Source organism: Moschus berezovskii, chromosome 4 (assembly GCF_049115385.1).
Source record: "Moschus berezovskii isolate FMDL1 chromosome 4, NW_MosBer_1.0, whole genome shotgun sequence".
NCBI lineage: Eukaryota > Metazoa > Chordata > Mammalia > Artiodactyla > Moschidae > Moschus > Moschus berezovskii.
The window spans coordinates 529,004-556,345 of NC_142463.1; the positions used below are offsets into that span (position 1 = coordinate 529,004).

At 51.3% G+C, this 27,342-nt stretch overlaps 1 protein-coding gene across 1 annotated transcript; it reads right to left on the reverse strand.

Moving 5' to 3' along the window:
• Nucleotides 1-370: 370 nt before the first annotated feature.
• Nucleotides 371-27,248, reverse strand: SEPTIN2 (septin 2). The gene is made up of 13 exons (XM_055403275.2): nucleotides 27,137-27,248; nucleotides 20,557-20,586; nucleotides 19,111-19,231; nucleotides 11,573-11,659; nucleotides 10,771-10,894; nucleotides 9,730-9,864; nucleotides 9,467-9,584; nucleotides 7,365-7,466; nucleotides 6,608-6,753; nucleotides 6,248-6,331; nucleotides 5,387-5,444; nucleotides 4,480-4,582; nucleotides 371-2,182 (listed from the first exon to the last, which is right to left on the reverse strand). The coding sequence occupies exons 2-12, from the start codon at nucleotides 20,563-20,565 to the stop codon at nucleotides 4,481-4,483; spliced, it is 1,086 nt and encodes a 361-aa protein (XP_055259250.1). The 5' UTR covers nucleotides 20,566-20,586; nucleotides 27,137-27,248; the 3' UTR covers nucleotides 371-2,182; nucleotide 4,480.
• Between the last annotated feature and the right edge of the window lie 94 nt (nucleotides 27,249-27,342).

The window sequence follows — 27,342 nt, forward strand, 5'->3', positions numbered from 1 at the left end:
CTGCCGCCCCCAGGTCAGGTTTCCAGCATTCCTCCCGGTCAGTCAGTCGTTGACCTACCGTGAATGAGGCCTTGCTTCTCTCGCGTTTTCTACCCGGTGGGCAGACATCATCGGGCTCTCACTAGAGCTCCTTTTTATCAGACCTTCACTTTAAGGAAACCATCAGTTCCCCTGTAAATCCTTTCTTCCCAGGCTTCATGTCTCCCTCTTTCCAGCTGGGATCGCCAGTACAGAGCTGTTATGCACTGATGTTCATGCGAATAATTCCTCCCCATTTCTTATACACAGGAAATGCAGAACTTTCTCTGAATCTTTCCGAGAAGATCTTACACTTTTACCTTGTAAAGAGCCAATAATGAGAACTACTCGCTTAATATCTAAACAACAGTGCTTTATTGGTAAAAGGTTAGTTTCAGTGGATACAAAATTGCTGTGTAAAATAAGTTTTCAAAATACATTTTTATAGGTAAAGTTTTATCTCTTAGTAACTAAAGAGCAATTATCTATTAGCAAAAGTATTTAGATTGGGGCAGCAAAACAAAAGGGGATTTGGAAGTGTAGGCCCACCCGCACCCACGCAGCCATTAGGCGGCAGATGGCACTAAGTAGACTATATTGGGCTTATCACGTCTACCACGTTCAAGTACTGCCACCCCACGCCCTTTTAAAAAACAGCTTTTACTAGCACAGTTGATAAATGCCAAAATAACCCAAATAACTGGCCTTGCATGGAAGTGCCCCTAAGGTCATGGAACACTTCTTGGTAAAAAATGTACAATGCGCCTAAACCTACAGCTCGTGACCACTCGCAACCAGGCTACAGTCAAAGGGCAGTCAGGAGAACACCAGACGGCCTTCTGCAGTGCACCTGGCTAACGCTGTCACCATCTCCCTTGCTTCCTGTGTGTCCTCAGCCCTGCAGTTCGGCGCTTCTCCACTTCAGCCCCCCGTGCTCTAGTGTGATGAGAACACTGAGCCAGCACCCGTGCCCTCCAGTCTCCTTCCATGTGTCACTTCCGGGGACCCATCAACCACAGGGCAAGGAAACCAGCCAGTGTGGCATCCACGGTGGCACCGTCAGCCAACCCACAGAGCAAGTCTGAGAGCCATCCTCTCAAGCCACCTGTGGACAAATCTGTATAACATGTAAGGAAGGAAACCACGGCGGCTAAAAATGGGACAGGACAGGCCACACACTGCTATCTGCCTGAAAACCACTGAGAACGGATCAGTCAAGTGAGGCCAAACCAGGAGAACCGCGCTGGGAGCCGCGATGGCACTGCCGAGACACATCTTCCACACTGAAGTCACAGAAAACACGCCAAGTGCAGTATAAAAAGGCAGGCTTCTGCACAGATCAACTGTTAATTTCCCTTAAAAAGTTATGCTATAAATCTAGTTGAGTACAAATAGTTTACTGGCTCTCAGCACATAGGTAAGAATCTTGGCTGTGACATGGAAACTGCAGCTCATGGTTTTGTGGCAAACTCTACAGAACGTGGTTTGTGCTGAGTTCTCTACACTGTGGTTTAAAAAAATGACCTCAGAATTCAAAGACTTGTTAAAAAACTCACCCCTAACAGCCTGTTTGTAAAAAAAGCTATTAAAGTATAAACATGTATCTAATTAATATCTTTTCATTTGGTAAACAGATAATGTGCAGATGAATTAACAGTATGGAGTTATAGCAGCAAAACTGGTTTTGGATGTTGTGGTCAAACAAAAGCAAGGCAGGGAAGCAGGTGCCATGGCTTAGTGAGAAATGGCCTGGTACCTGGGCAGCTCGTCCTTCTGTGTTCATTCATGTCTCTACTGCTCAGGAACGTTCTCGGAAATCTGAATGTTCTAGAAGTAAATCACGATTAGTCGGTTAGGCCAGTCAACTCAAATTCCACTATTAACTATACGTGCTGACTGGTCCCTGGGAATCAGTTCTAGCGTTAGTGGTTACTTAAAGTGGAAGAAGAAGGAAAATGGACAGTTCACCTCACAAAATATAAGGTATAACATAACAATGAAATGCAAATGTTAAGGTACTTCATACAAAATAACACATTGAAAGTTTTTAAAAAATTAAATTTTCAGGCACAGGTACTGTGAAATGTGGACAGGCACCCCTCCAACAGTCTTGAAAACACGCAGCTGTATTACTCATCGGAATATTTATCTCGCAAAGAGTTTCCTGGAAAAACAAAACACAACACGTTTATGTGGGAGTGATGCCCTGCCCGCTGCTCAGACCAGGACCAGCAGGATGTTTCAGTGTAAGAACAAAGGGCCAAGGTTGAGCAGATGGTGGGCCCCGAGGGCCACAGTGTCCACTAAAGGCAAAACCTCACTTACAAAGTTCTTGGAAACCGGGATGAAAAGTGTGCAGAAATGTACTGGTTTTATGTTCCCAAAGTGGAATTCTCATGATTCCATAAAGCTTCAGAAAGAGGAGCATCAGGATAGAGAAGTGAGCCAACACCCATGGCTCCCTCCCGCCCCAAGTGAGCCCTGCTGCCCTGTAGCCCCTCTCCCTCCCACCACTTCCCGGCAGGCGCAAACCTGCCTGGGCAGCACCGCCCCAGAAGGCCTACCAGCTGTCAACGGTGCGACAGCGCCAGCATCCTCACTGCTGCAGCGGGACCTCAGCACTCACTCAGGCCCCAGGACCTTCACAAGGTTGCAACATGGCGACCAAGGAGAAGCAGTCACCCCTGACCCAGGTGGGCTCCCTGGACACTCCCTCTAAAAGTGAGTGCTCGTACCCTCCTGCCTACTTGTGTCTTTCTGTGCAGCTATTTCACAACTAAAAACCTCTCCCAATAAGCCACCAAGGGAAAGGGCTTTATTTGGTGACCAGTGCCCCCAGCCTGGCCCTGCCCAGGTCCTTTATCACCTGTGTGTCGTGGGTTCTGACAGGTGCCTGACCCCAGGGCCTGCACCTTCTGTCTCACTGGTCCTGCAATGTGGCAGCTCAGCCTGCAGTTGCTCACGTCATCACAGCACGTGAGCGACGCCTCTACAGTCCCAGGCCCCTAACCACACTGGAGACCCTCTGCCCAAATCAAGGCTTCTGCCTAGACCTGGGCTGGCGGGCACTCTGTCTGGCCCCGGGCAGCTCCTCCAGGGGGTGGGCCGGCCTCCACCCCGACCCCACGTACTCCTCCCTCCTCTGGGCTCTGACTCTACCTTCCACTGCCTCCTCCTGGAGCTAGTCAGCCACTGCCTGGACAGCTCTGAGCGTCCCCTGTCCAAGGGGCAGGGAGGGGACACTTCGGCTCCGGAGGCCGCACAGCCCAGCCAGACCCCCGGACCCACTGAGGACCAGCAGGCAGGGCGGAGCTGAGGTGAGGGGCCAGACCAGCAGTCTCCCTCGAGGGGACGCCACAGCCCACCTCTACTTGTGCTCTGCCTGAGTTGTTCCAATAACATTAAGTTCCCTTTGGCTCTTTTCTCCACCATCCTGCGTGTGGTTGAGTTTGCTCCTCACCATGTCTTCTCACAAGACTTTCAGGATCAAGAGATTCCTGGCCAAGAAACAAGAGCAGAGTCGTCCCATTCCTCAACGAATTCGAGTGAAAACTGCTAATAAACTCGGGCAGACCTCCGAGAGCAGACCCTGGAGGACAGCCAAGCTGGGTCTGTCAGGGCCTCACATGGGAGCTGGTGCACTGCGCTGTCACGCCAGCTGCACGTCAGCCACCCAACCCAGCACTGAGCGCCACTGCTGCCTCAGCTGCTCCCAGCAGACGGGTGCCTGGCTCCTGGTGCTTCCTGTTTCCTCACAAGCGGTCCATGTGGCTCAGTAAGGAATACAGGAAGGCTTCTATTGGGAAAAGACTCCTTTTGTAAAGATACTTTGAGCCTTAATAAATTTCAAATTGTATGATCTATAAATGCTACTTTAACATACAACTTTTCTTCTATTGTCGAGATATTAAATCTCTAAAGTAGGAGTCTAGAGAGTTTTTGGGGGTGAATCCACCCCTACCGGGAAGGTGATGGACCCAGCTCCTCGGGGACAGAAGCTCTGCACTCATTTCAGGCCTCACCCTGTGGGTCTCCTCATCTGTGTACTGTATTTTAGAACGTGATCTAGGAAGCCGGATGTTTTCCTGTGGTGTGGGTGGGGTGGGAGCCTCTCGCCAGTCCATGAGAGTGCAGTTGACAACCTCAACTTGTGACTGGCATCTGAAGTGGGGGCAGACTGGTGTCCAGTCCCCCATGCTGCGGGGTTGGACGTGAGCTCCAGGCGGTGGGCTTGGGGACCTGCATGCGTCTGGGGGCAGGAGTGAGGTGTCCCGGGTGGGAGGAGACACAGGAGGGAACAGCGGCCTTCTTCCCCACACAGGAAGGACCAGCTCGGCCTCCCACTCCTGCTGCTGACCATGCTTCCAGGCTGAGAAGACACAGCCGCCGGGTGGGAAGCCGCGGCCTCCCGGGGCCCCCTCCCCTCAGGGGCCCGCGGCCACTCCCTGAACTGGGTCCTACCTCACACGTGGTGCCCGTGGACCCCGCCGTCACCGTCGCCGCCCTGCAGCTGCAGCTGCATCTGTGCCTGCATCCGCGCGATCATCTCCTGCATGCGGCGGAGCTGCGGACACGAGAGGGGTGCGTGAGCCGGGGGCCTGCACAGGGCCATGACTGCAGCCCCGCGAGCCAACTCTCGCCAACTCTGACCAGCCAGTGAAAGGACCAAGGTCTCAACAGAACGCCGAGCACACGATAAGAAAAGGCAGATCAAATGGAAAATAAAAATGACCAAGAAACGGAAGAAATAAGAAAGGAAAGACAGCACGAGAGAGGTGGCAAACAACTGCCGCCCTGCCGTGGGGAATGTCCCCGAGGGGGCCCCGAGGCCCAGCCGCTCCCGCGGTGACCGTCCCTGAGGGTTCCGAATCCCATGGTGACTGTCCCTGAGGGGCCTGAGGCCCGGCTGCTCCCACGGTGACCATCCCTGAGGGGCCCAAGGCCCAGCTGCTCCAGCGATGTCCGTCCCTGTCCCCTCACAAGCGCCCTGTGCCTCCACACCCCGTCTCCAGGACGGGCGGGCGTCCCATCACAGGCCCTCGGGGGACTCGGCAGACAGGCTCTGCAGGGAGTGTGCTGAGGTCCTTGCCTGCACCCGGCCTCCTAGAGCTTCCTGTCGGTTCAAACTCTGAACGCACTTCTCAGGGCAGCTTTCTCTAGTTTCATCCCGTGTAAGTCATATGTATTCCTTAAATTTTTCTGAACGACGGTGAGTGACAATTTCTGTCGTTATTTTTTCATTGTCTGTGTATATGAAAACTGCTGATTTTTAAACCTTCTACAAATCAGCCATGTTACTAAACTCTACTTCCAACTTTTCCCATTAAATTGCTATTGAAGACTAAAAGCTACAATACTTTCCACTTACCTCAGCTTCCTTCTCCAGCAGTATCTGGTCTTTATTCATATCCTCATTTTCCACTTTCCTAAGAGTTGAAAGAAATTCCAAGTATAATGTTATGACAGATACGGCTGGTCATTTCTGATGAGAGATACCCAAAGTAAAATTTCACTTTACAACTTCTCAGAAATACAGCTTCTGAGAAAAATCTACTGGAAATCATATAAACTTACTATTTTTCTGACTAACAACATGAATGAATAAGAAAAGGAAAAATGATCAAAAAGAAAAAACAAAAGACATTTTTCTTACTCTAAGCTGGGGGTGGGTGGGTGGGTGGAACACTTCCAACTTTAGTCAAAAAATAGAAGATTTTATCTGAAGAGTAGGTTTCTAAGGTAAGTTCTGAACAAAGACTACAGCCTTCATACTGTAGAAGGAACACGTTGTAAGTGTCCAGGCAGAGAAGTGGGCATGGAGGCCGCTGAGCCTGCAGACGCAGCTCCGCACAGCTGCTGCACGGTGCCATGGCCTGATGGTCCGCGAACAGCATGCTCTCGCTGCCTCTGAATCCCTTCTCAAGTCTGGTCCCCAAATTAACAACACCTTAATCTCCAAAGTGCACCTCATACGTGGGTACAAAGGACCTTGTATCAAAAAAGGACCCAACACAAGTCTGTGGCCTTTCTACTAGAACTGTTCTTGATATAAATGATTAGAGACGCCTCTCAACAGGCAAAACAGATCAAAAACACACCCGGGCCCCCGACTGATTAAACTAGCAACAAGTATGTGGTGATAGCTCTAGGTAGGAAACCAAACGGTGATAGTGGCGGTCAGCTGAGCTGGGCACATGAGCAGAGGGGACAGCACGCCTTGGGCAATGACCTGCCGCCTCTCTTGAGCCTCTCGGACCGGAAGTTCTCATAGTGCAGGTCCTGGGTCACCTCCTGGAGATCCTGCATGTGAGTGCTGCAAGACAAGAGACGCATCGGGATTGGGCGACACGCGCCTGCCACTCACGGGGAGACCCCTGGTCACGCACACCCAGCACACGCCAGGAACGAGACCCCCGCAGCACCTCCCACAGGAGCCCACCACCCGTGGTCAGAGGGAGCGCCACCGAGGTGAGCGCCGCCAAACCAGAGCACGCGCCTCTGAAGGGCCCCATGGGAACACACGGCTCAGACACTCGTGGCCCCAACGCGCTCCCCGGGCCGGGCGCCGCCGCGGGCGGGCGGTACTGACATGAGCATCGTCCGCAGCTTCAGGAAATCGTTGTGCTCCGGGTTCTCCACCTCCACGACGCCCCACGGGTAGAGGCGGCCCCTGACCTTCTTGCCTTTGGCTTCAATCAGCTGATTGGATCCAACCACAGAGAAGGGGATGCTGGCCTAGGAGGGGACACACGGGCTAGACGAGCTCCACAAGGGGAACCCCAGCTTTCCCTGCAAACACAGGGGTGTGAGCAGAGAATGCGCACTGCGCCAACCGCAGGGCTCACTGCAGAACCGCAGGCACACATTCCACTCGCGAGTGGCAGCTGTTTCCACAGGGGACAGGTGTACGGAACTAAACCTGCAGTAAGGTCTCTAAGCCTTAGGTGACAGCTATGCCAAGATATGCTGAAAGCAAAAGCACTAGTGTAACTGAACCTGCCCGGGCAACCCCCGAGGTCAGGCCTCTAAAAATCTGGCCCTGCGCCAGCTCTTTCCATGTTAAATGCACTGACTGCAGGAAATGGGGCTTCCTGGGTGGCACTAGAGGTAAAGAATCCACCCGTCGACACAGGAGACCTGGGTTCAATCCCAGGGTCAGGAAGACCCCCTGGAGTAGGAAACAGCAACCCACTCCAGTATTCTTGTCTGGGAAAACCCAGGGACAGATGAGCCTTGTGGGCCTCAGTCCAGGGGTCACAAAGAGTCGGACACAACTCAGCGACTAAAGAGCAGCAACAGGGAAGTAGGAGTGACTGGCCTCGTGCGTCTGGGGACAGAGCACCCACCTTGAGGAGTCTAGTCTGCTCTTTAAAATCCTCATCTTCATCGGACTCTGCGTCAGGCAAGTGATAGATTTTGATGTTATGTTCCTCAATTTCGTCCAGAATCTGAAAGAACGACCAAACCAGGAGCAACTACAGCAAACTGCGTGCTGTTTCAGTTTAACCATCATATCAGAAACATGTCAGAACCACCCAACGTCGACGAAGAGCCCTACTGATTAATACTGTTTTCAAATGACCTCACAAACCACTCCAAAGGCTGGTGTGCACTCCGAGGGGGCCTCTGGCCAGAGTAACAACAGGAATGCACCCCGCCCCAGCCCTGCCGAGGCCATGGATGGCCATCCCTGAGCAGCTTCCGAGGGCACTGCATGCAAGCAGCCCAGCAAGGGGCCGCTTGGCAGAGCCAGGAGGGGCCGGGGGGACACCTGCCAGTGGCCACAGGACAAGGAATCCAGGAGGGCTGGGAGGCAGGGCCGAGCGTGACTCAGGCTGACAAGTGGACAGCTCCCCAATGTCAGGAAGAGATTGAGGGTCTCAATTTCATCTAACAGGCAAAGAGTGCTGAGCAGTGACACCTCACAGTCTCAACTACCAACCAAGTGGCAGAATTGCTGACAGGGAAAAAATTGGGCTGGCGTGGACGCGAGCACGCATTCACCCATCAGTCTACCAGAAACCAGCCCCCAAGCCCCCGCACATGCTGGGCACTCCACCAGGTCTGGCGCAGGCTGGCCCGCTGCTTACCCTCACGCTAGAATCTGGGCCCTGAATGGAAGAGAGAACACAGGCCAAGGGAGCAGGAAGCAGCTCTGCTTCAAACCTGCTCCAAAACTTGTTCCTCCTTAATGTGACTAGGGCCTTGTGTGGTCAAAGATCTCAGATGAACTCACTGTCCACACTAAGGCAGGATCTAAGAAAAGGCCCTCCCTGCATCCTGGCCCTGGCAAGCTGACCTTGGTCTGCTCAGGACTGCTCACTCCCTCCCCGCTGAGATGGAGAAGCAGAGCAGGAAGCTGCTCTGTCCCTTGCCCTGCAAGACAAGGCTTACACGGGGGACGAGGACAGAGCAGAGTTAGTAGGCAGGCCGCCCAGAACTGGAAGCGAGGACTGGACAGTGAGAAATCAACACTAACCGCATGTGCTCGTCTGGATGGCAGCGAGAACCACGCTGGGAGGGCGGGAGAGGCGGACAGAGATCTGGGGACAGAGGCTCTCAGACGAGGAAAGGCGCGTGTGGACCGGCAGAGCAGAGAGGCCGGGTAAGAGGGGGCCGGAAAGGCCCACAACTTCATTTCATGTCAGACTCTGAGATCAAGACCGAAGAGCTCTGCACACATAATCAGAGACGGATAGAGCATTCTACCCGACATCTCTCTGCATTGCATGTCTGAAACGCGTCTCCTGTGAAGGTGAAGTCCCCTAAGTGTGAGCTGCTCAACTGTGTACTGTCAGGGACAAAAGTGCCCAAGTTCTCAGGTGCTCTTCCAAGGGCCTGCGTGTTTTCTAAGCAACTGGCAGCGTTTAAGACAATAAAGGAGAAGGCTGAGAGAAGACACTAGAAGACACAGAAACACAAAGGCCACACCAGGCGAAGTCACCTACAGCGCGGAAATCCAGGCCTAAAAACGCAGGGGCACCTGTGAGTCGGTAAAAACGCAATCGAGCAGCAAGGATCCAAGATGAGGGAGGGCGCACCAACAGGCTTCAGTGCCCGGGGGGGACTCAGAGCCGCGGCCGGGCGAAGGCAGGCTGAGACGGGAGCCCGCCCCCACGCCTCAGAAGACGCTACCCTAAGCACGGCAACGGCCCAGAGCCGTTCCGGGGTGGGGGGAGGCCCACACCCAGGCTCCAGAGAAGCAGACAGTCACCAACTCGTGTGAGGGAAATATAAGACTCTCAAAAGTACAGAGCACAGCGATTTCCTTTCTAAGCCTACGCGACCGCGAGACATAGACATGCGCTGACACCAGCAGCACCAGCCCCAGGGAGGCCTGCTCCGTGCCCAACCTCCCGGCCCAGGCCTGCCTCCCAACCGAGGCCTGTTCTGTGCCCACCCCTCCCGGCCCAGGCCCGCCACCCCCTCCTCCGAGCCCAGCACGCACCCTTTTCTTCAGGCGCTCCCGCTCCTTCAGGGTGAGGGTGTCAGCTTTTGCGATGACAGGCACAATATTCACCTTGTTGTGGATCGCCTTCATGAACGCAACGTCCAATGGCTTCAGTCTAAAGGTCATGTTTAAGGGAAGAATGTTTTCTCAGAATCCTTTCAATTCTTATGGTAAAACATGCAGTTTTGGGGGAAGCTGGAAAGCCTCACAGGACAGAGGACATCCCGACCCGCGTGCCGGGCGTCCGGGGCGCCGCTCACCCGTGTCCGAAGGGGGAGATGAAGTAGAAGCAGCAGTGCACCCTGTTGTCGAGTATGTGCCGCCTGTTCAGGCCGCTCTCGTCGTGCAGGTACCGCTCGAACTGCTCGTCGATGTAGGAGATGATGGTCTTAAAGCTGAGAGAGACACAGACACCAACAGTCACGCGACACGAGAGGCAGCGCCCCGACTACAAAGACAAACAGGGCTTTCTAGCCCCCGCCCCTCCAGCAGACGTGATTTAATAACTCAGCGGCAGGATGGAAACAGAAAACCGACTGCCAGGTTTGGCAACGTGGTGGCTTTTGGAAACTGTGCCAGGAATCATTTCCTCTAAGTACTGAAGGTTGAAAGCCCGGATGCAATAGGTTACAAAGAGCCTGAGCAGACAGACAGAAGCAGGGGCAATGCGAGCAGGACTCCCACAGATGAGCCGGGGCGGTGGCTGCAGGAGGGAGGGAGGAACCCCGGAGAAGGAGGACAAGGGAAGCCCTCTGCCCCACCCGCCCTCTCCTCGTGAGTGCTGGAAAGCTGCCGCCTTGTGTTGCAGGATGAGAACCGAGAGAGGCTGCACAGGGAAAGTGCTGCTCTCTCCAGGGGCGCGGCCCCGACGGCCCTCGCAGTCCCCCTCACTTCCTTACTGTATAAACGTCGCCAATAAGCAGCCAACTACAGACACTCGGTCTAGAGCGAGTCTCCTACGAGACCTCCTCTTCCTGAACACGGAAAGGAGGAAGACTACTATGCTGTCCTGTTCACCAGCCACGGTCCAAACCAAGGTGCTTTATTCACGTTAGCATTTGCTGTTTGGTTGGCTTTGTGCTGTCAGAGCTCACTAGAGTGCTCTTAAGAGAAAAAAAAATACTCCTTCCCTGTGAAATTCCTCATTAGAAACACTATAATGAGAGTGACTTAAACTGCCTTATCGTTCTGTCACACACAGCTGCCCCAGGCCCAGCAATCGTGAGTGAGTATGATGGACTGAGACACACGGACACACTCGGCAGGGGCACAGCCTCGTCGCCGAGGGCCCTGGGACGCACCAGTCCCTGCAGTTGATGGCGTCCCCGTAGCCGGGCGTGTCCACCACTGTCAGACGCAGCTTCACCCCGCGCTCTTCAATCTCAACAGTCGAAGCCTCAATCTGGACAGTTCTTTCAATTTTCTCTAAAACAGAGCAACGTTGTTACTTTCTTATTATTAAACAAGTGACTCAGAAGTAGCTATTTTTCTTTAAGGACAATTCTCAGAAGGTAACAGGAAGATTGTGTAAAAAGGATCCCAGGGTCAGCAAGAGAAACATTGTAGCTGAGAATAAAGGGCTGTTGCGAGGTTAAAAAAATGCCAATATTGAAAATTGCAACTTCTCTTCCTGGATAAGAACAAGGAATAAATCACTTGAAGACTGCCCAGGGACTGCAGTCCTGTCGTGGGGGCCTAGGGCCCAAGCTGATGGATTCACAGCCCACTCACTCAGCGGCCTCATGAAGCCCAGCAGTCCGTGCTGGACACGCACACCAGAGGGGAAGGGGTCAGATGACACCTACGCCCACAGAAACTTTCTCCGTATGCGGGTTTTTTCATGAGCAAACATTTTCACTTGATCCTCATCAAACATGTAATATAGGCAGTAACTATTACACCCTGCAGATAAGGAAATCAGGCGTGGGGAAGACGGGCCACGCTGCATTCAAGCACGTCGGGCGCAGCAGCCCTTCCCTACTTGACAGGTGTGTCCCGTGTCCAGAGTCACACAAAAGAAACAAGGCCACGACGCAAGGTCCTGACTGCGCTCTGCAGTCCCAACCACACTGAGCTGTCCCTGCAGCGTGGGAACTTCCGTACCTGCGGCGCCAGGGATGACTCTTTCTGGGTAGAGGTCGGTCAGAAAGAGGCTGTTGATGAGCGTCGATTTTCCAAGCCCCGATTCACCTTAAAATGAAAAGGAACGTGATGTCATGACGTTACCTGTGCGACCCAGTCAAGCCTGCTGAGTGCTGCCGTGAGGCCTGGCCCCGGACTAAGCACCTCACAAACATCCTTTTCTGCATCCCGTGTGACCACCATGGATTTGGCACAACCCCCTGGTCCCACGGATGGGAACAGGGGCCCTGAGGTCACTAGCCTGCATGCTCAGGCTGCTGTCCAGAGCAAGGCCTCAGTTAGAATCCAGAGAAATCTGAGAAGTCATAAGACCAGGTGGTTTAGTCGCTAAGTTGTGTCCGACTCCTGTGACCCCCACAGGCTGTAGTCTTCCAGGCTCCTCTGTCCATGGGATTTTCCAGACAAGAATGCTGGAGTGGGTTGCCATTTCCTTCTCCAGGGGATCTTCCCAATGCAGGAATCGAACCAGTCTCCTACATTGCAGGCAGATTCTTTCCTGACTGAGCTACGAGGGAAACCCAACTCCATCTGACCTCTTGCCAAATACGTGGAATGGACATGAGGTGGCTCCTCATTTTTTGACAAACAGAATGCGCAGTAGATTTTCAGGTATGGACTCAGCTGCTAACCTTTAGACTTACCATGTTTCAGAAAGCTGGACAGACACAACAGTGTCAAAGGCACCCAGCTCCCCGTGCTGTGGGGGCAGGGCGGGGCCACCCGAGACTCCCGGCATGCGACCGGCCAGCCAGCAAGGCGGAGCAGGCGCCTCCCACTTCTTGTCTCACTCACAGCCCCGCGCCCCACGCTGGCGGCCACCACAGCAGGGCAGGCGGCTTCCCGGTCCTCTGCGGGTGTCACGCCCCACGGCAGGCAGCACATGCTCCCTCAAGCAGTTAGTGAGTTAGAAACTGCTCTTCAATATTGTAAAGTAGCCTCCAGTTAAAATAAATAATTTTAATAAAAAAAATTTTTTAAATTCCTCTTCAACCACTAACTACGTATTCTGAATATTTGAAACTTAATTTCAAAGAAGATGTAAAATACCAAACAATTGAAATGTATATTCCAAGGAAGAACAGACAGATGCCATCACTTTGCTGGAGGTTATCTAAGGCTTAACTCTATGCACTGGTCTGACTGCCCCTGGGCACCTCAGCTCCACCCCCCTCTGTTACATCCTGCACAGTCAGGGAAGGAGCACACATCTAATTTGAAAATTACCTCTGGGAACATCAAGAACAAAAAATTGAATCTGAAATTGGCAGACATGCAATTTGGACTGTACTTTAACCAGACCGCAGTTTTCATAGATGAGAAGTAACATTAAAAGGGCAAAACCAGAATCACATGTTGAACCTTTCCAAATATGAGAGAGTGAGAATAGGACTAAATCTATGTTCCGGCGGTAAGTTACCCTTTTAATAAAGTGTCTAGTGATGCCGTTCACTACAGGTGGGACACAGCAGAGAGTCCCCGCCCCTGGGGGGCTCTGCAGCCCAGCAGGGGAGGTGATGGACAAACAAAGCCACTCTGTTACCAACCAAGTGGCGACAGCTCTGAGTAAGACAGCTGAAAGGGGACCCAGGCCAGAAGACAACTCAGCAAAGGCGTCTGAGCAAAGACGGCCGATTCTAAATTATGAATCTCAATTTTAAGGGTGCAAGTGACTATTTCACTTGGAATAGCTTTTGGGTGACATCCACAACCTGCTCATTGACTCAGCAGAGGAGGCTACCCCTGGGCTGATCTCTGAGCATACCCAGCCCTGCTCTGTTTTGCACTCACTAGTATCTCCATCTCTGCTGGGAGCTTCCCCAACAGGTACCTGACGATGGGCAGACAAGACACACAGAAAAGGTGTGAACCAGTGTAAATGCATCGCCACCTAAACATCTGAACACAAAGCACACAGGACACACTGCGCTGTCCGGCTCGCTCGCTCAGCGCACGGTAGGCTCTGGAGGCTGTTTGTTGCCGCCCCTACTAGCAGACCCTTTCTCTGCACTGTTCAGCAATGTTCCCCGAGCGGATACAACCCGCTTGGTGCTGGGCAGACACCTGCGTGTGTCCAGAGAAGTGGACACAAGCATTCACACAGTCTGCAACGTGCCATCAGTCCTCTCAGGTAAACACCTGGGAGGGCACTGCTGGGTTCCAGGTGAGTGCGCAGCTGTTAAGCAGCCCACGCTTGACCTCCGCGCCCACAGTGAGGGGCTCCAGCTGCTCCACCGCCCACCCAGTGCAGCAGCCGTCTGGTGGGTGTGCAGGACCAGCCAGTTGTGGTTCTGGGGGGCGCTTTCCTGACGACCCGAGAAGACGACACCCTCGTGCGTTTGCTGGCCATCTGCTTATCCCCTGTACAGCGTCTGCTCACATCTTCTGCCTGTCTTTGTAACTGGGTCACTTGTCTTCTTACTGAGCCTGCGGAAGTCTTTTCTACTCCAGATACGAGTCCTGGGTCACGTACACTACAAGCGCTTTCTTGGTCCTTGGCCCTCTTTCTTATCAGTGCCTTCTGAGGAAAGCAAATCTTGAATGAAGCACAATGTATCATTTCCTTTTGTGATTAGTGTTCCTCCTGTCCTAAGCAATCTGCTACTCCAAAGTCATAAACGTTTTTAAAGCTCTTTTCTTCTAGACTTTCTATAGCTTTCCAACTAGGTCAACAACTCATTTTGAGTGAACAGGTGATGTTCAGTATGAAGCAGAGGCTGGAGTTCATTTTCCCCCAATCATGCAGTTGTTTCAGCACTGTTTGTGGAAAAGGTTAACCTGTCCCCACCTCTAAGCCTGCCGTACACACTGTGTAGACGCTGTTGGAAATCAGACTGTTTCTGTCATATTTGGGGCCTCTGCATTTACAATTGCGTTTCAGAATCAAATGGCTAATTCCTGTTGTCAAACGTTGCTGCAGTTTTGGCTGGGACTGCACTGACTTTCAGATCAGCTGTGGAGGGTGGGCACCGCAGAGCCCGGCGCGGCAGGGCAGGGCTGAGGGTCCGCACGGCTGTGGAGGGTGGGCACCGCAGAGCCCGGCGCGGCAGGGCAGGGCTGAGGGTCCGCACGGCTGTGGAGGGTGGGCACCGCAGAGCCCGGCGCGGCAGGGCAGGGCTGAGGGTCCGCACTCACTCGGCCTCCCCCCGGCTCCTCTCCGCAGCGCTTTCACATGGTCAGTGCAGGTCTTGCTCACGTTGTTAAACTATCCCTCAGCAGTATGCACCTGTTAATTACTGTAAATGGTACTGTCTTTTAAAAAGATTTTATTAGTGTAATTGCCTTTAATATTAAATCTTTAAGTTTGTTTTCAAACTACTTGTTGGTAACATACAGAAATAAAGCTGACTTTTATATATTCACTGGGAACCTGCAACCTTGCTAAACTATTTTCATCTAGAAACTATATAGTTTTCTTATGATTTTAATATATACAAATACATCATTTGTAATTAAGGAGAGTTTACTTCCTTCTCTCATTTTTTTTTTATCAGTAAGAACGCTGCTAACTACAGGTATTTCCCCTTCAGAAACAGTGACTGATTTCCCATGTTAAACCATGCATTCCAGCAACAAAACCCACTTTGTTTAGGAAGTACAGTCAGTCTTGCTATATGACATTTGCTTTGAAACTGACAATCTGTTAAAACACAATGGATATACTAGGGAACGATTTCCACATAATTCAAACCTCACCATTTCTTACAGGTGATGATAAACCAAGTCCACCCAGCAGAACCAGCCCAGGGAGCACTCCCACAGCAGAGCCCGCCGCCCAGCCACAGCCAGCCGCTCCCCGGGTCCTCAGGCTGCACCTGGCCGAGGCCCACTTTCCCGCCTCGGGCTCGGGGGCTCGTCTGGTGTGGCACTTTCGATTTCTCAGCCAGTTCACGTGTGGGCGGAGGCGGCTCTCGCCGTCGTCCTGGCCTGCAGCGGAGGAAGGCTCTGAGTGGGCCCGCTTCCCCACGAGCTGCGCGTCTGCATAGCGTGACTGCTGAAGAACACACACACACCACATCACATTGGAACTGAGGGCAATGAGCCACCTCACACCGTAGGCCCTGCGACCACCTTAGTAAGCTGTCAAGACTACACTCCTGACGGGGCGGTCTACTTCTCTAGTCATCTGCAACAGGGCCGCGCTGGGCCTGACACTCTCATCAGGAGAGCGTCTCTGCTGAACGGTCCATGTGCCTTAAAAGAATGTCTGCCCTGCAGCTGTTGAGCAGTCCCAGCAGCTGCGCCACTGTTTGACGGTAGAGTTTAAACATTCTACACGACCGCCTTTCTGTCTGCTTCCCCAGTTACCGTGAGGAGTGCTGGAAAGTCCTGCCCGTACCTCTCTCGTCAGATTCTGCGTCAGGCATATTTAAGACGGAGCTGTTCTGAACAGACCCCCTTCTCGTTAGGATGTGACGCTCCGCACGCCTGGGATTACTCGGGGGCGACTCCCTCCGCTCGTCTGACAGGAATGAAGGCCCCTCAGCGCTCGGGGCTCGGGGCTGCGCGATAAGGCCGCGTTCGTTCGCGTCTGGCTCCTTCCTGGTGCGCGGCCCGTCCGCGGCCCCGCCTCTCACTCGCCGCCCTGCTTCCCGTCTCATCTGCGCTTTCATCTTTCGTTTCTCCACTCTCGTGCTTTCGTTTCTCCACTCTTGTTTGGACTAAATGCTTGTTTACACTCTGTTTTAACAAACCTACTGGCTGCCAGCCAGATCTTCATTTTCCCAGTGGTCACTCTGACGTTCACAGCATGCACGGTTAACGCAGCGTCTCCCTTTCAAGCACTTTGTCACCTCACGCATCATGGAAGCTCTGTCCGCCCCTGCCCGCTGTGTGACCCTGCTCACCTGACCCGCGCACGTTACACACTGTCCATTATCTCTGAAAGAAACAGGAAGCAGGAAGCCTGCTGCTTGCCGACCCCACCTGCCATCTCCAGGGCTCCCTGCCTCCATCAGCCTGAGAACTCCATCTCATCTTTCTCGTGGCGTCTCCGAAACGCATCAGCTCCTTCCACTAACTTACAAGAAAATGTCTCTATCTTCTCTTTCCAACTTCCATTTTTAAGGGTTATTTTTGATGAACACAGAATTCTTGGCTGTTTTTACTTTGTGTGTACTGGGTTTCTCTTTTCTGGCTACCTGTAAGATTGTCCCATTTATCAGTGGTTTTTACCTTCTGATCCTGGGACCTGGTGCACTTTCGGATTTATTCTGCTTGGTTCTTTGGATGCTTTCCACTACCCTCTTTCTTCTGCACTGAATAATCTGTTAAGCCCATCAGAAAATTTTTCATCTCAGGTGCTGTATATATTTTAATCTTTACAAGTTCCATTTTCTTCTTTTCTGGATCTATTTCCACTGCTTGATCTCTCTCCTGGTTACAGGCTACTTTCTTCTCTCTTCTCTGCAGATCCAACAACTTTTTCCCGGATGCTCAGCATTGTGAGTTATACTGCAGATGTCCAGACATTGATGTCCTTCTTTAATAAGTCATAGATTTTGTCCTGGCAAGTAGTTAGATCATTTGTAAATAAACTTGATCCTTTTAAGGTTCATCTGGAAGTTCTGATAGGGAGGGTGCAGACCAGCCTTTACATGAGTTTACCCCCACTCCCAAGCAAGGACTCTCCTCAACGTCACAGGTGTTCTCACCCCTGGTTGGCTGAGCTCCAGTGTCTCCTGATACCTTTCCAGTCTTCCAGCTCCAGGCAGTCTCCAGTTCAGCTCTGCTCCTTCCTGGTGGCTGTGTTCTGCCGGACTTCCTGCAAGTTCCCCACCTGCTACGCGCACACGGACCACTGTGCAGCCCCAGGGCGAGAGGGAGCCCCGCGCAGACACGGAGGGAGGCGGTCTTGTCTCCAGAACTCTGCCTGTGCCTCAGCCCCCCTGAACCGTGGTCTTCTTCAGCCGAGACCACTTGCTCTGCTAGGTTCACTCCTCCCTGGGGAAGGGCAGGTGGCTGGCGGCAAGTTGGGATATCTTTATAGTTCATATAATTTTTTCCTTCTCTCAAGGATCCAAGTCCTGCATTCCTGCTCAAAGTCTTAAAAGGGCTGTTTCATAAATCCTGCCCAGCCATCTGGTTATTCACACCAGGAGGACTGGTCTGGTATAGTCATTTCAGGTTTCAGCAAACTACAGTGCTCCAGCAAATCCAGCCCACTAGCTCGTAAACAAAACAGCTTCACCAAAAGCTGTAAGGCTTACAGTGCCTTAAATACTCACTATCTGACCCTTTGCAGAAAGTCTGTCAGCCCCTGAGTTATTCCATCAGGGCCAGAAATACAAGTGACGGTCTGACTTGATGAAGCGAAGGAGCCGCGTCACAGGCTGCACTCCACCTCTCTCCCTACTAGAGAGCTGAGTCTGCGCGGCCGCCACCATCATGTAGTCATGCTCTTCTAATGTGTCACTAGTCGCTTCTCTGGACCCAGGGTCCCACACTTCATTTTCCATCTGATTTCTGAACTGTTCATCCCAGGAAACAATTGCTGGTCCCATTCATGCATGACCACCCCATCAAGCTTTTCCAGGGGCATCTTAGCATGTGGGGAGAATTCTGCAGTTATCAAGATTGTAATAAAATGTGATACAGTAAGGAGAATTAACTGTTCATCAACTGAACTTTGTTATGGACACACTAAAGCCCAATATACATGCCATAATCCATGATAAAATGCATCTGATATAACAGGAAGAAATTTCAGGTAAGCACTCAATTTCCAAGGACTGTAAGTACTCATTTAAAAACAGGTGTGTAGTAAGGATTGCCCCTTGTTTAAAATATATCTACCACAAGGAGTTAGAGCCATTTTTATGAGTATTAAATAAACACACACATGTCTAGTTAAATGTATGTTACCTTTAAAGCACAACAAATTACTGTAAAATTCAGAAGCCTAAACCAACCACAGACATCCATCATCTCATGGACTCTGGGCCGGAAGTTCGGGAGTATCTAAGGTGGGCCCTCATGGCTTGAGGGTCTCTCTATGGCCACAGTGATATCAGCCAGGAATGGCGGTCACCAGCAGGCCTAACTGGGGCGAGGATGCTTCTGAGACGGGAGCCTCAGTGCCTTGCCTGTGGACTTCTCCATAAGGTACTGACTGTCCCCCCGAGGGACTGCTTCAGAGAAAGCGAGGCACAGGCCACAGTCTCTCTAGGTCACGTGTCTTCATCTCTGCCCGGGCAAGCCCTGCTCCGTGTGGGAGGGACTAGAAGCGCCACAGGCACCAGGCAGCAAGACTGGGGCGGGAGCGCCTCAGAGGCTGGCACAGCGAGTACACCCTCTCCCTGCACACACACGAGGAAACGGCAACACAACTTTTCTTTTGTACTCCAGGAAAATCCTCTAGAGCATCTCCCGCAAATTCTCAAGGTGTTTGATTCTGCCCACAAAGGAATCCTGTGGTCTGGAGGCCACACTGTCACACCCAAGGGTGGGAAAGGGAGGCGCCCACAGATTCAACAACCTGAGGACACAAGTGAGTCTCTTACCAACGACCATCAGTGTGAATTCAAAACCTTTTTTCACTGATTTTCGGTGAACTTGATTGGGAAGATTTGCAAATCCAACATATCCAGGAGTTTCTGGATTTATAAACTGAGTTGGTTGTTGCTGAAAAAATAACAATTAAACACCTTATTAGTGGCTTGTAATATATTATTAAACCTGTGACAAACATAGATATCATTAGTTTTCACAAATCAAAAAGGTATATACATAAATCAATGCTTCCAAAAAGTCCCTGCTATTAAAACCATTTAAAAAACCAATCCAATATCATTTCATACCTACACACCCGACCTAAAATAACATTTCTGTTAAGCAATTAAGCGACACATAAAAGATACATTAACTCATCTCAGTACAGTTTCAATCTTGATGTGAGAAACTGTCTATAGAGTGAAAGGAAAGTCAGTCAAACTTACAAAGTAAGGCCCAACTGACATCATCCACCAAACTCCGCTGAAGAGCAGCTTCCGAATATAAAGACTCCCAGTGTCAGGAGTGGTGCATTTGAGAGGAGAAGCAGGAACAGCCCTGTCTCCTACGGTGGCCCAGCTCCCCAGAGCGGTGCCCGGGGTAAGGCAGGCCACCGAGGGGCGCCATGCTGGGAATCCCACCTCCCAGACAGAGAGAAAGAAGAGGGAGAGCCCCCCCCCCCCCACAGCCTGACACGAGGGGCGCCACACAGTGAGCGCGGCAACACCGGGGAGTCCAGGCTGTGGCTTCCTGAACACAGCAAGAAGTCAAGATACCCCAAGAGACTCATTAAACGCAAAAGGTAAGATTTAGAACGGTATTTCCTTTGAGATATATTAACATTCACATGTGCATGCACACAGATATAAAAATAATATTCACAATGTTACAAGTGATTATTCTGAATAACGGAATTATAGCTAATTTTTATTTTCTTTTTCGCTGATCAAAGATCCACACTGATGCCTATATAAAAAATGAAAATGACTGTGATGTTTCTGTATCACAGTAAGACCCAAAGGCTTAAAATAAAAGGCAAAGGAAACAATAATCTTGCAACTTTAACCCCAAATTCTGCTTTTCTCAGCATGTCTTTTAGAATCAACTTCTTTCAGGGCTTTGGGCTAATTTGTAAGACCTGACATTAGCCAATTTATCAAGTCTGAGAACCCCATCAATTCCATCATGAAAAATTATTACAATTTTAAAATTATCTGAATGGTCTACTAGGTATAATCTAAGGAGGCTAAACAGATCATCATTAAAGCTTTTAGAAACAAACCGAAAATCTGAAAAAAGAAACCTCAAACCTTTTAGGATGACAGTTAAACTAGAACTGTCTTAATGAATCAAACATTAGTTATACAATGAATCATATAAGTCTTGACTATAAAAGGTTTGAAAACAAAGCAGTTTCTCCTTATACTGTGGATACATGACGAAGTACGATCTCTTACCTTAGACATCTTTAGTGAAGTTTCGTCAATCTGTTAAAAAAAAAAGTACATTCATACACACACAATTTACTACAGTGTGAACTGATATGCAATTACACGAGGCACCAACAGCTTGTTTCACTCCGCTTCTCATCACGTCAAATACTTCCCCAGAAATGATGAAAGTTTCACCTCTCATTACATAAATTAGGTTTAAAAAATTAAGCTAACGAAAGTGACCACTTACACGCATGTATGCATATATATATATTCCACGTTCTCAACAATACCTTTTTCAGTACTGCTTATACATTAAGCACTTTATATGCAGTTGGAAAAAAAGATAAATTCCCACACCTCTGGAATTGTGTAATTTCCTCTCTCTCTGAAAACTGCACACGGAAGAGATTCCTGTCGGAGCCTCTCTGTCTGCTGCCTGCTGGGGAGGGTGCCTGAGCTCTGTGGACCAGACTCTGACCCTGGGGCACACAGAGCCGGCAGCTACGCTTGTAAGTAAAGGAGGAAGGACCGAAGGGACCTGAGCGTTTGAACCCTGGGAGACAGGACTGTGCAGCAGCCTTGGTAACAAAGTCTGATTCTTCCCAGTGCTTAGAAAACCGCTTCCACTTTCCTGACTCTCCATATCCCCCAGATGGATACATTCACTCCTGAATACTGCACAAAGTTTCCTTTTTGAATGGAAATGGTTCCAACCACTCCTGAACAAATGGTTAACTGAGGTTAAGACAGCTAGGATTTGTAACTCTGATTTCGTGTCACTGTGTCAGGAACACAAGGGCACAGCCTCGCTTCTCCCTTGCAGGTGCCCTTGAAAAGCCAACCAGAGGGGAGGAGGCGGCTGTAACGTGCTCCTTCCTGCGGAAGGATCCTAACGTGCGGATCACACTGACAGTGGGGGGACATGCCGGGTGAAGTGAGCACACACAGGAAGGACCACTGCTGGCCAAGGAGACAGGTAAAGCTGCAACCAGGCTGCCCAAGACGCTTCAGCCAAGGCAGCAGAGCCAACCAAACCCACAGCAGCAGAAATGCTGGGCAGCCAGAGAAGCAGGAGACGAAGGGCTCCTTGGAAGGAAGAACCAGAAAGGAATCGTCGAAGAGCCTGGGAACAGATCATGGGTGTGAGGGATCCAGGGTAGGAAGACAGGGGGTCCCTGTAAGTGTGCCCTCTTTCCCTGCCTCCAGGATGAGCTTAACAGGGAGGAGAACGATCTGAACCAAGGAAACAGCATCACTGTGATGAAGATGCAAGCTGTCATCGTTCAGGCGCTGCCCTGTATCCGACTCTGCCACCCGACAGACTGCAGCATGCCAGGCTCCTCTGTCTTCCACTATCTCCCGGAGTTTGCTCATCCTGCCCATTGAGTCGGGGATGCCATCCAACCATCTCATCCTGTTGCCCATTTCTCCTCCTGCCCTCAACCTCTTCAATCTTTCCCAATATCAGGGTCTTTTCCACTGAGTTGGCTCCTTGCATCTGGTGGCCAAAGTTTTGGAGCTTCAAATTACAGTATTCCTAATAACACTTTCTGGACCTAATATCCATGATTTCCAAACTCAAACTGTGGTAGCTGAATTGATGAAAGGTCACAGTAGAGACCTGAAACGTGACCTGGAAGACCAAACGTGAGACACCGCAGTGCACGAGGCAAACGAGCCAGCGGGATCGTGGGTGGAGGCCGGCCTCAGAGGAAACATCGAGGGACGCACGTGTTAGCAGCAAGACTGCCTCCCGCAACCATAAGGGAGCGACGGAGGAAAAGAGAGCAGAAGGAACAGAAGAGAAGCTTCCCAAAGAGAGCAAGCCTAGGGTCTGCCTGGAGCTGCGCAGCACAGGGCTGGACTGAGATCTCCTGAACAGAAGGGGCGTCCCAGGGGAAGACTGTTCATAGTCCAGACGTTTACCTATGGAACTTCTGCAGCAACACCTGAGAGCTGGGGGCAGGAGTAAGACTGGAGAGCTGAAATCTTTCAGAGGGAGAGGGAGCAGTCGGATGGAATGCAGACGGTCCTGGCAGAAGCAGCAGCTGACACTGTGCTTTAGACAATAAAGAGATAAGCGTCTACAATGAAAGAAAAGGGGAAGCAGCCATTAAACAAACTTACTCCCAAATTAAGAGAAAAATACCAAAGAGCAACTTGATCAAACCAGTAAAAATACGGAAAAGAAACAGAAAAATTTAAGAGTATCAGTCATCAGTTTAAATGTGAATTCTCTCCTTAAAAGAGGAGACAGGTTGGGGTGGGGTGGTGGGGAGGGACAGCAGAAAACCAGGGTACATTACATGGAAGAAACATGCTTCAAAAGAAGGGGCTTAGAAAAAATGTTGAAGACAAAGGAAGAGATACGAAGCTAGTGCAAACACAAAGAACAGGGGGAGGTACTGTTAGGATCAACCAGGGTGGGACTTAAAGGAAAGGGCGGCGTTTATAAAAGGAACAGTTTATAAAGATAAAACCTTCATAAACCTGCACCCATGAACACTCACATCGGATACACACGAAGAACAAAGACTAGGAGAAGTACTGTGAGAGCTTAATGAGAGTACGATGCAGGGGGAAGGCTGTGACAGCTCCTCCCAGAACCACACAGACCCCAGTGAACACAGCAGAAGCAAGGGCCGAGGACTGCCACTTTCAGTCAGTGTTCACAGGTCATACTCTTAAAGACAAAAAGGAGCTCCGAGTTATTCAGAGCGTTCCTGGACAACCCTTGGGTCAGAGGGTAACAAAAGCAAAGCCCTAAATCGTCTAGAAAGCCATGGAAAGAAGATAAACGCAAAAGGAACGGGACACAGCACAGGCTCTCACAGACTTAGATGGGATTTGGGTTTTACATATTTTCATTACTGAAGAACAATGAAAATAAAGAACTGGAAAATAACCCAATAGAAGAGTAAACAAATCCAAAGTTGGTTCTCTGAAACAAATTCCTCACAAGTTCCATTAAGCAAAAAAAAATTACTGAAAAGAAGGTATAATCACAGTCACAGGGACCACAGGTATGAAGATGGCCACAAACCTGAAAATCCAAAGAAATGCATGATTTCTTAGACACTGTAAATGACCAAAACTGAACCAAGAACTGAAAACTTGACTAGACAAATGCCACTCGACAGCAGAATAAACAATCTACCAATGAAAAGGGGACCACGACTGCACAGAATTAGAACTCAATTTCATCCAAACCTGAACAGATAAACGCCTGCATGACCTACGCCACCACGGAAGAAGAGGAAGCACTCCAATTTATTTCACGAAGACAGCACAACCCCAGTAACAAACCCAGATGAAGAAACGGCAAGCAAGGGGCTGGCTGCTGGTCCACCTCACTCGAGAATGTGAAGGCAAGATCCTCAGTGAAGTACTTGCGAGCAATTATAACCCAGAAATGGACCCAAAGCAGCTATCAATGCAAGCTGTTACAACAAAGTAGAGAAAACCATATGTGAATACAAGCTGAAGACTAAGGTGGTAAAATTCCGCAACCAACTCGAATAAAAGCACTAAGCGAGGAAGCTGCTCAAGCACCTTTCAGAAGCCGATGGCAGACGCCATTCTCTAGACAGACGCCAAATCATTTAAATTACAGCCACTAACTAGGGAGGAGTGCCCGTTACCACCACAGTTATCTTTAAACACTTAGGAAAAATTCCAAACATATACTAAAATAGAACAAAACCCCACTAACACCCTCAAAAATCCCCTCAGCCAGTTCCCATCCTTGATTATGAATACTAGATAGTTCTAAAGAGTTCTATATTCTGTACAAGAGATGAATACCAAGGAATGGAAATGGCAGGGGAGGGGAGTGCCATTTATAACAGAGTAGAAACAAAACAAATGTAGCAACAAGTTTAGAAAGAAAACAGGCCTTGCAAGATTAATTCATTTATATTTTCCTAAATTAGTACGTAAACGTGGTCTAATCCCAGATGGACTCCCTAATGATGCTTTTTCCTTTAATGACTGGATAAAATGACTTTCAAGTTCACCTGAAGAATAAACGCCTGAGGACAGATAGGAAGACCAGCCATCATAGACATCTGCTTCAAGCCAACCCAGAGTGGCAGAGGACTGTTACCCACTCTCTCTGGAGCTTCTGCATGCCTGCCCTCACTGAACTCGGGGGCCCCTGCCTGTGCTCTGATCAACTTCAAGGGAGCACCCTGATAATACAGGAGCACACGTGAGCCCAGGACTGGGGCTGCCCCACAGGCAAGAAAGGGACCACCACTCCTACCGGTTACCTCCCACTAAGACTCATCTTGATGGACACGCACAGGGAAAACGAGAAGACTGGAACAGGATGTGAATTCTTAAAAAACACTTGTCTTGCTTTTAATTTTACCAAGTTTCTCTCATCACAACACATTTCTTTCATACAATACTAAGGAATTTTTTCCTCTGAAACATAATTTGGATACACTATGATTTTCCAACAGTTTAAGTTATTAACTGATTACTCTAAGATGGAAGTCGAAAGAAATTCAACATTCTTCTGTTGAACTTCTTAACTACCTGCTTATCAGTGAGAAAGTCTCAATCCAGCAACACGAAAAATGCCAAGCACTGTGATTAATTTAAGCCTTGGAAGACGATCAATGAGATCCCCAAACCTCAGATATGTGGTCAAAGGAAAACTTTATGCACTCAGGTTGTACTCATTCTAAATAACAGAGATCGCTTAAAGCTCTTCTCTCCTGGACCCACGGCTGCCTTCTCCCAGACAGCAACAGCACGCCAGAACACAGAAGTCAGCTTTTCTAAAGCAAATAGAGACAGAACAGATGGCTAAAACTCCATTCTTGGCAACATAAACTTGCTTTGCTTAGTGGTATTTCTGTGTCTCAAGGGACCACCCCAAACCACCCTTCACTGACATGTCATCCTTGTAGTTCCATACATTATCCTAATGTACAAAGCATCCTGCAATGGAGGACCTCAGGGTTTGTAATCCCTAACGCAGAGCCACTGGAACACGTAGCACTCAGCCTTCGGGTCTGACAGTACAGCACAAACGCTCTTCACAGCACAAGGGCAGCGCCCACAATAAATGCCTTTTCGCTGATGACGGTGTGACTGTTAGCACACAGTGAGACAACCAAGACCGTAAAAGTGGCTTCATCCCAGTTCTGCCGCCAGACGACTCTCCACATTCTTTCCTCTCTGGAGAAGAACACAAAACCAATTTTTTCTTTTCCAGCAGTTTTTGTCTTTCAAGCTGACTACAAAAAGGGTCTGAATCACATTTACTAAAGACCACACAGGAAGGTTAGTGCCTATGGGTCCCATCCCCATTTCTGTGTGTCACTCTGCTAGTTTAAGAACTGTCAGAATGCAACGTGGACAGAAAAATGAAAAAAAAAAATTAGGATAAAGTTAATGTGGAGGAGATCACTGCCAAGGTTCATTGAGACTCAGGAGGCTGCGTGATGCAAAGAAAGCCTGAGTGCGAGCTACCGAAACCTCAGACTACAAACAGAAGGGGAGGGCCTGCAGGACCCCACACCGTCGCTATCATCTCTCCTGAGAACGGCGGGCTGCTGTGGGCCCTGACTGTCTGGAGGTATGCTGACGATCTGAGTCGTTCGAGAGAGCTCCGAAAGTCGGCTACGTGGGTCACCGTGCCAGGCAACGAGTAATGCTGGGCAGGTCCGCGCACCTGCCCCTCGCAGGACGGCGACCATACGGAGCAGCAGAGGCTGACATCGGGCCAACACCTCCTTTGGGGAAAGTCTAATTCGGGCCGAGTCCGGGGCAACAGAGCCAGCAACAGAGCCAGTACCAGGCAGCGAACGCTGGAGACGAGCGGCCCCAGACTCGAGCTAAGCTCTGGACCAGGGCAGACAAGGACCACCGCAGCTGGAACTAACAAGTCAGCGTGGAGGGGCCCGCGACCACGTCTGGGGGACCCAGACAAGGTGGGGGAGACGAAAACGGGGCGGAAAGCCAACCGGCGGTCCTTGGGCCTTACGGAGACACAGGTCGGCCCCACCTCGGCCTGCAGGAGAACGGACCCCCCTCGCGGCGCTGCCGCCCGCCCCCGGAGTCCGCGCAGCATGGGCCTCCTCCCCCCACTCCTGCCCACCGCCGAGCGGCCGGGGCCCCGCGCGCTTCCTCTCGGCCGGGGCGGGCGGGAGGGGGAGCGCCCGCGTCGGCCCGACCCACACCAGCCCTTCCGGACCACGTCCGCCGGCGAGCGCGCGGCGCCCCGGCCCCACCGCTGACCACGCCCCGCACAACTCCCCCGAGGTTAGCGAGGGCCACTCGGCTTCCCCGCGGACACACCCCGCCGCCTCCGCCCGCGCCAGGGCCCCGGCGGCGGGAAGGGCCGGGGACCCGCACCGGCCAGGGGAGCGGTGAGCGGGGAGGCCCGGGGAGCGCGAGAGGCCGGGGGGAGATCCGGGGAGGCGGGCGGAGGCCGGGGGTCGAGAGGGCCCAGGAGCCCAGGCCGGCCGCCACTCCTCCGCCCGCGCGTCTCCCGGAGCGACCACGGCCCGGAACGGGCGCCGGCCCAGCCCCGTCGGCCCCCAGCTCGCGCCTCCAAGGCGGCCGGGCCCCACGGCGACACACTCACCGCCGACGCGCCGAAGACCTGAGCCAGAGCGACCGCCCCGCCGACCAGCCCAGCGCCGCCGCGCTCCCGCGCCCCGCCCCGCCCCGCCGCGCGCGGGCGGATTGCGTCATCGCGCCGCCCCGCCCCCTTGCCAACGCGTTCCTCCCCGCCAGCCCCCAAGTGCGCAGGCGCCCCCGGCGCCCCCGCTTCCGCCTCTGCGCAGGCGC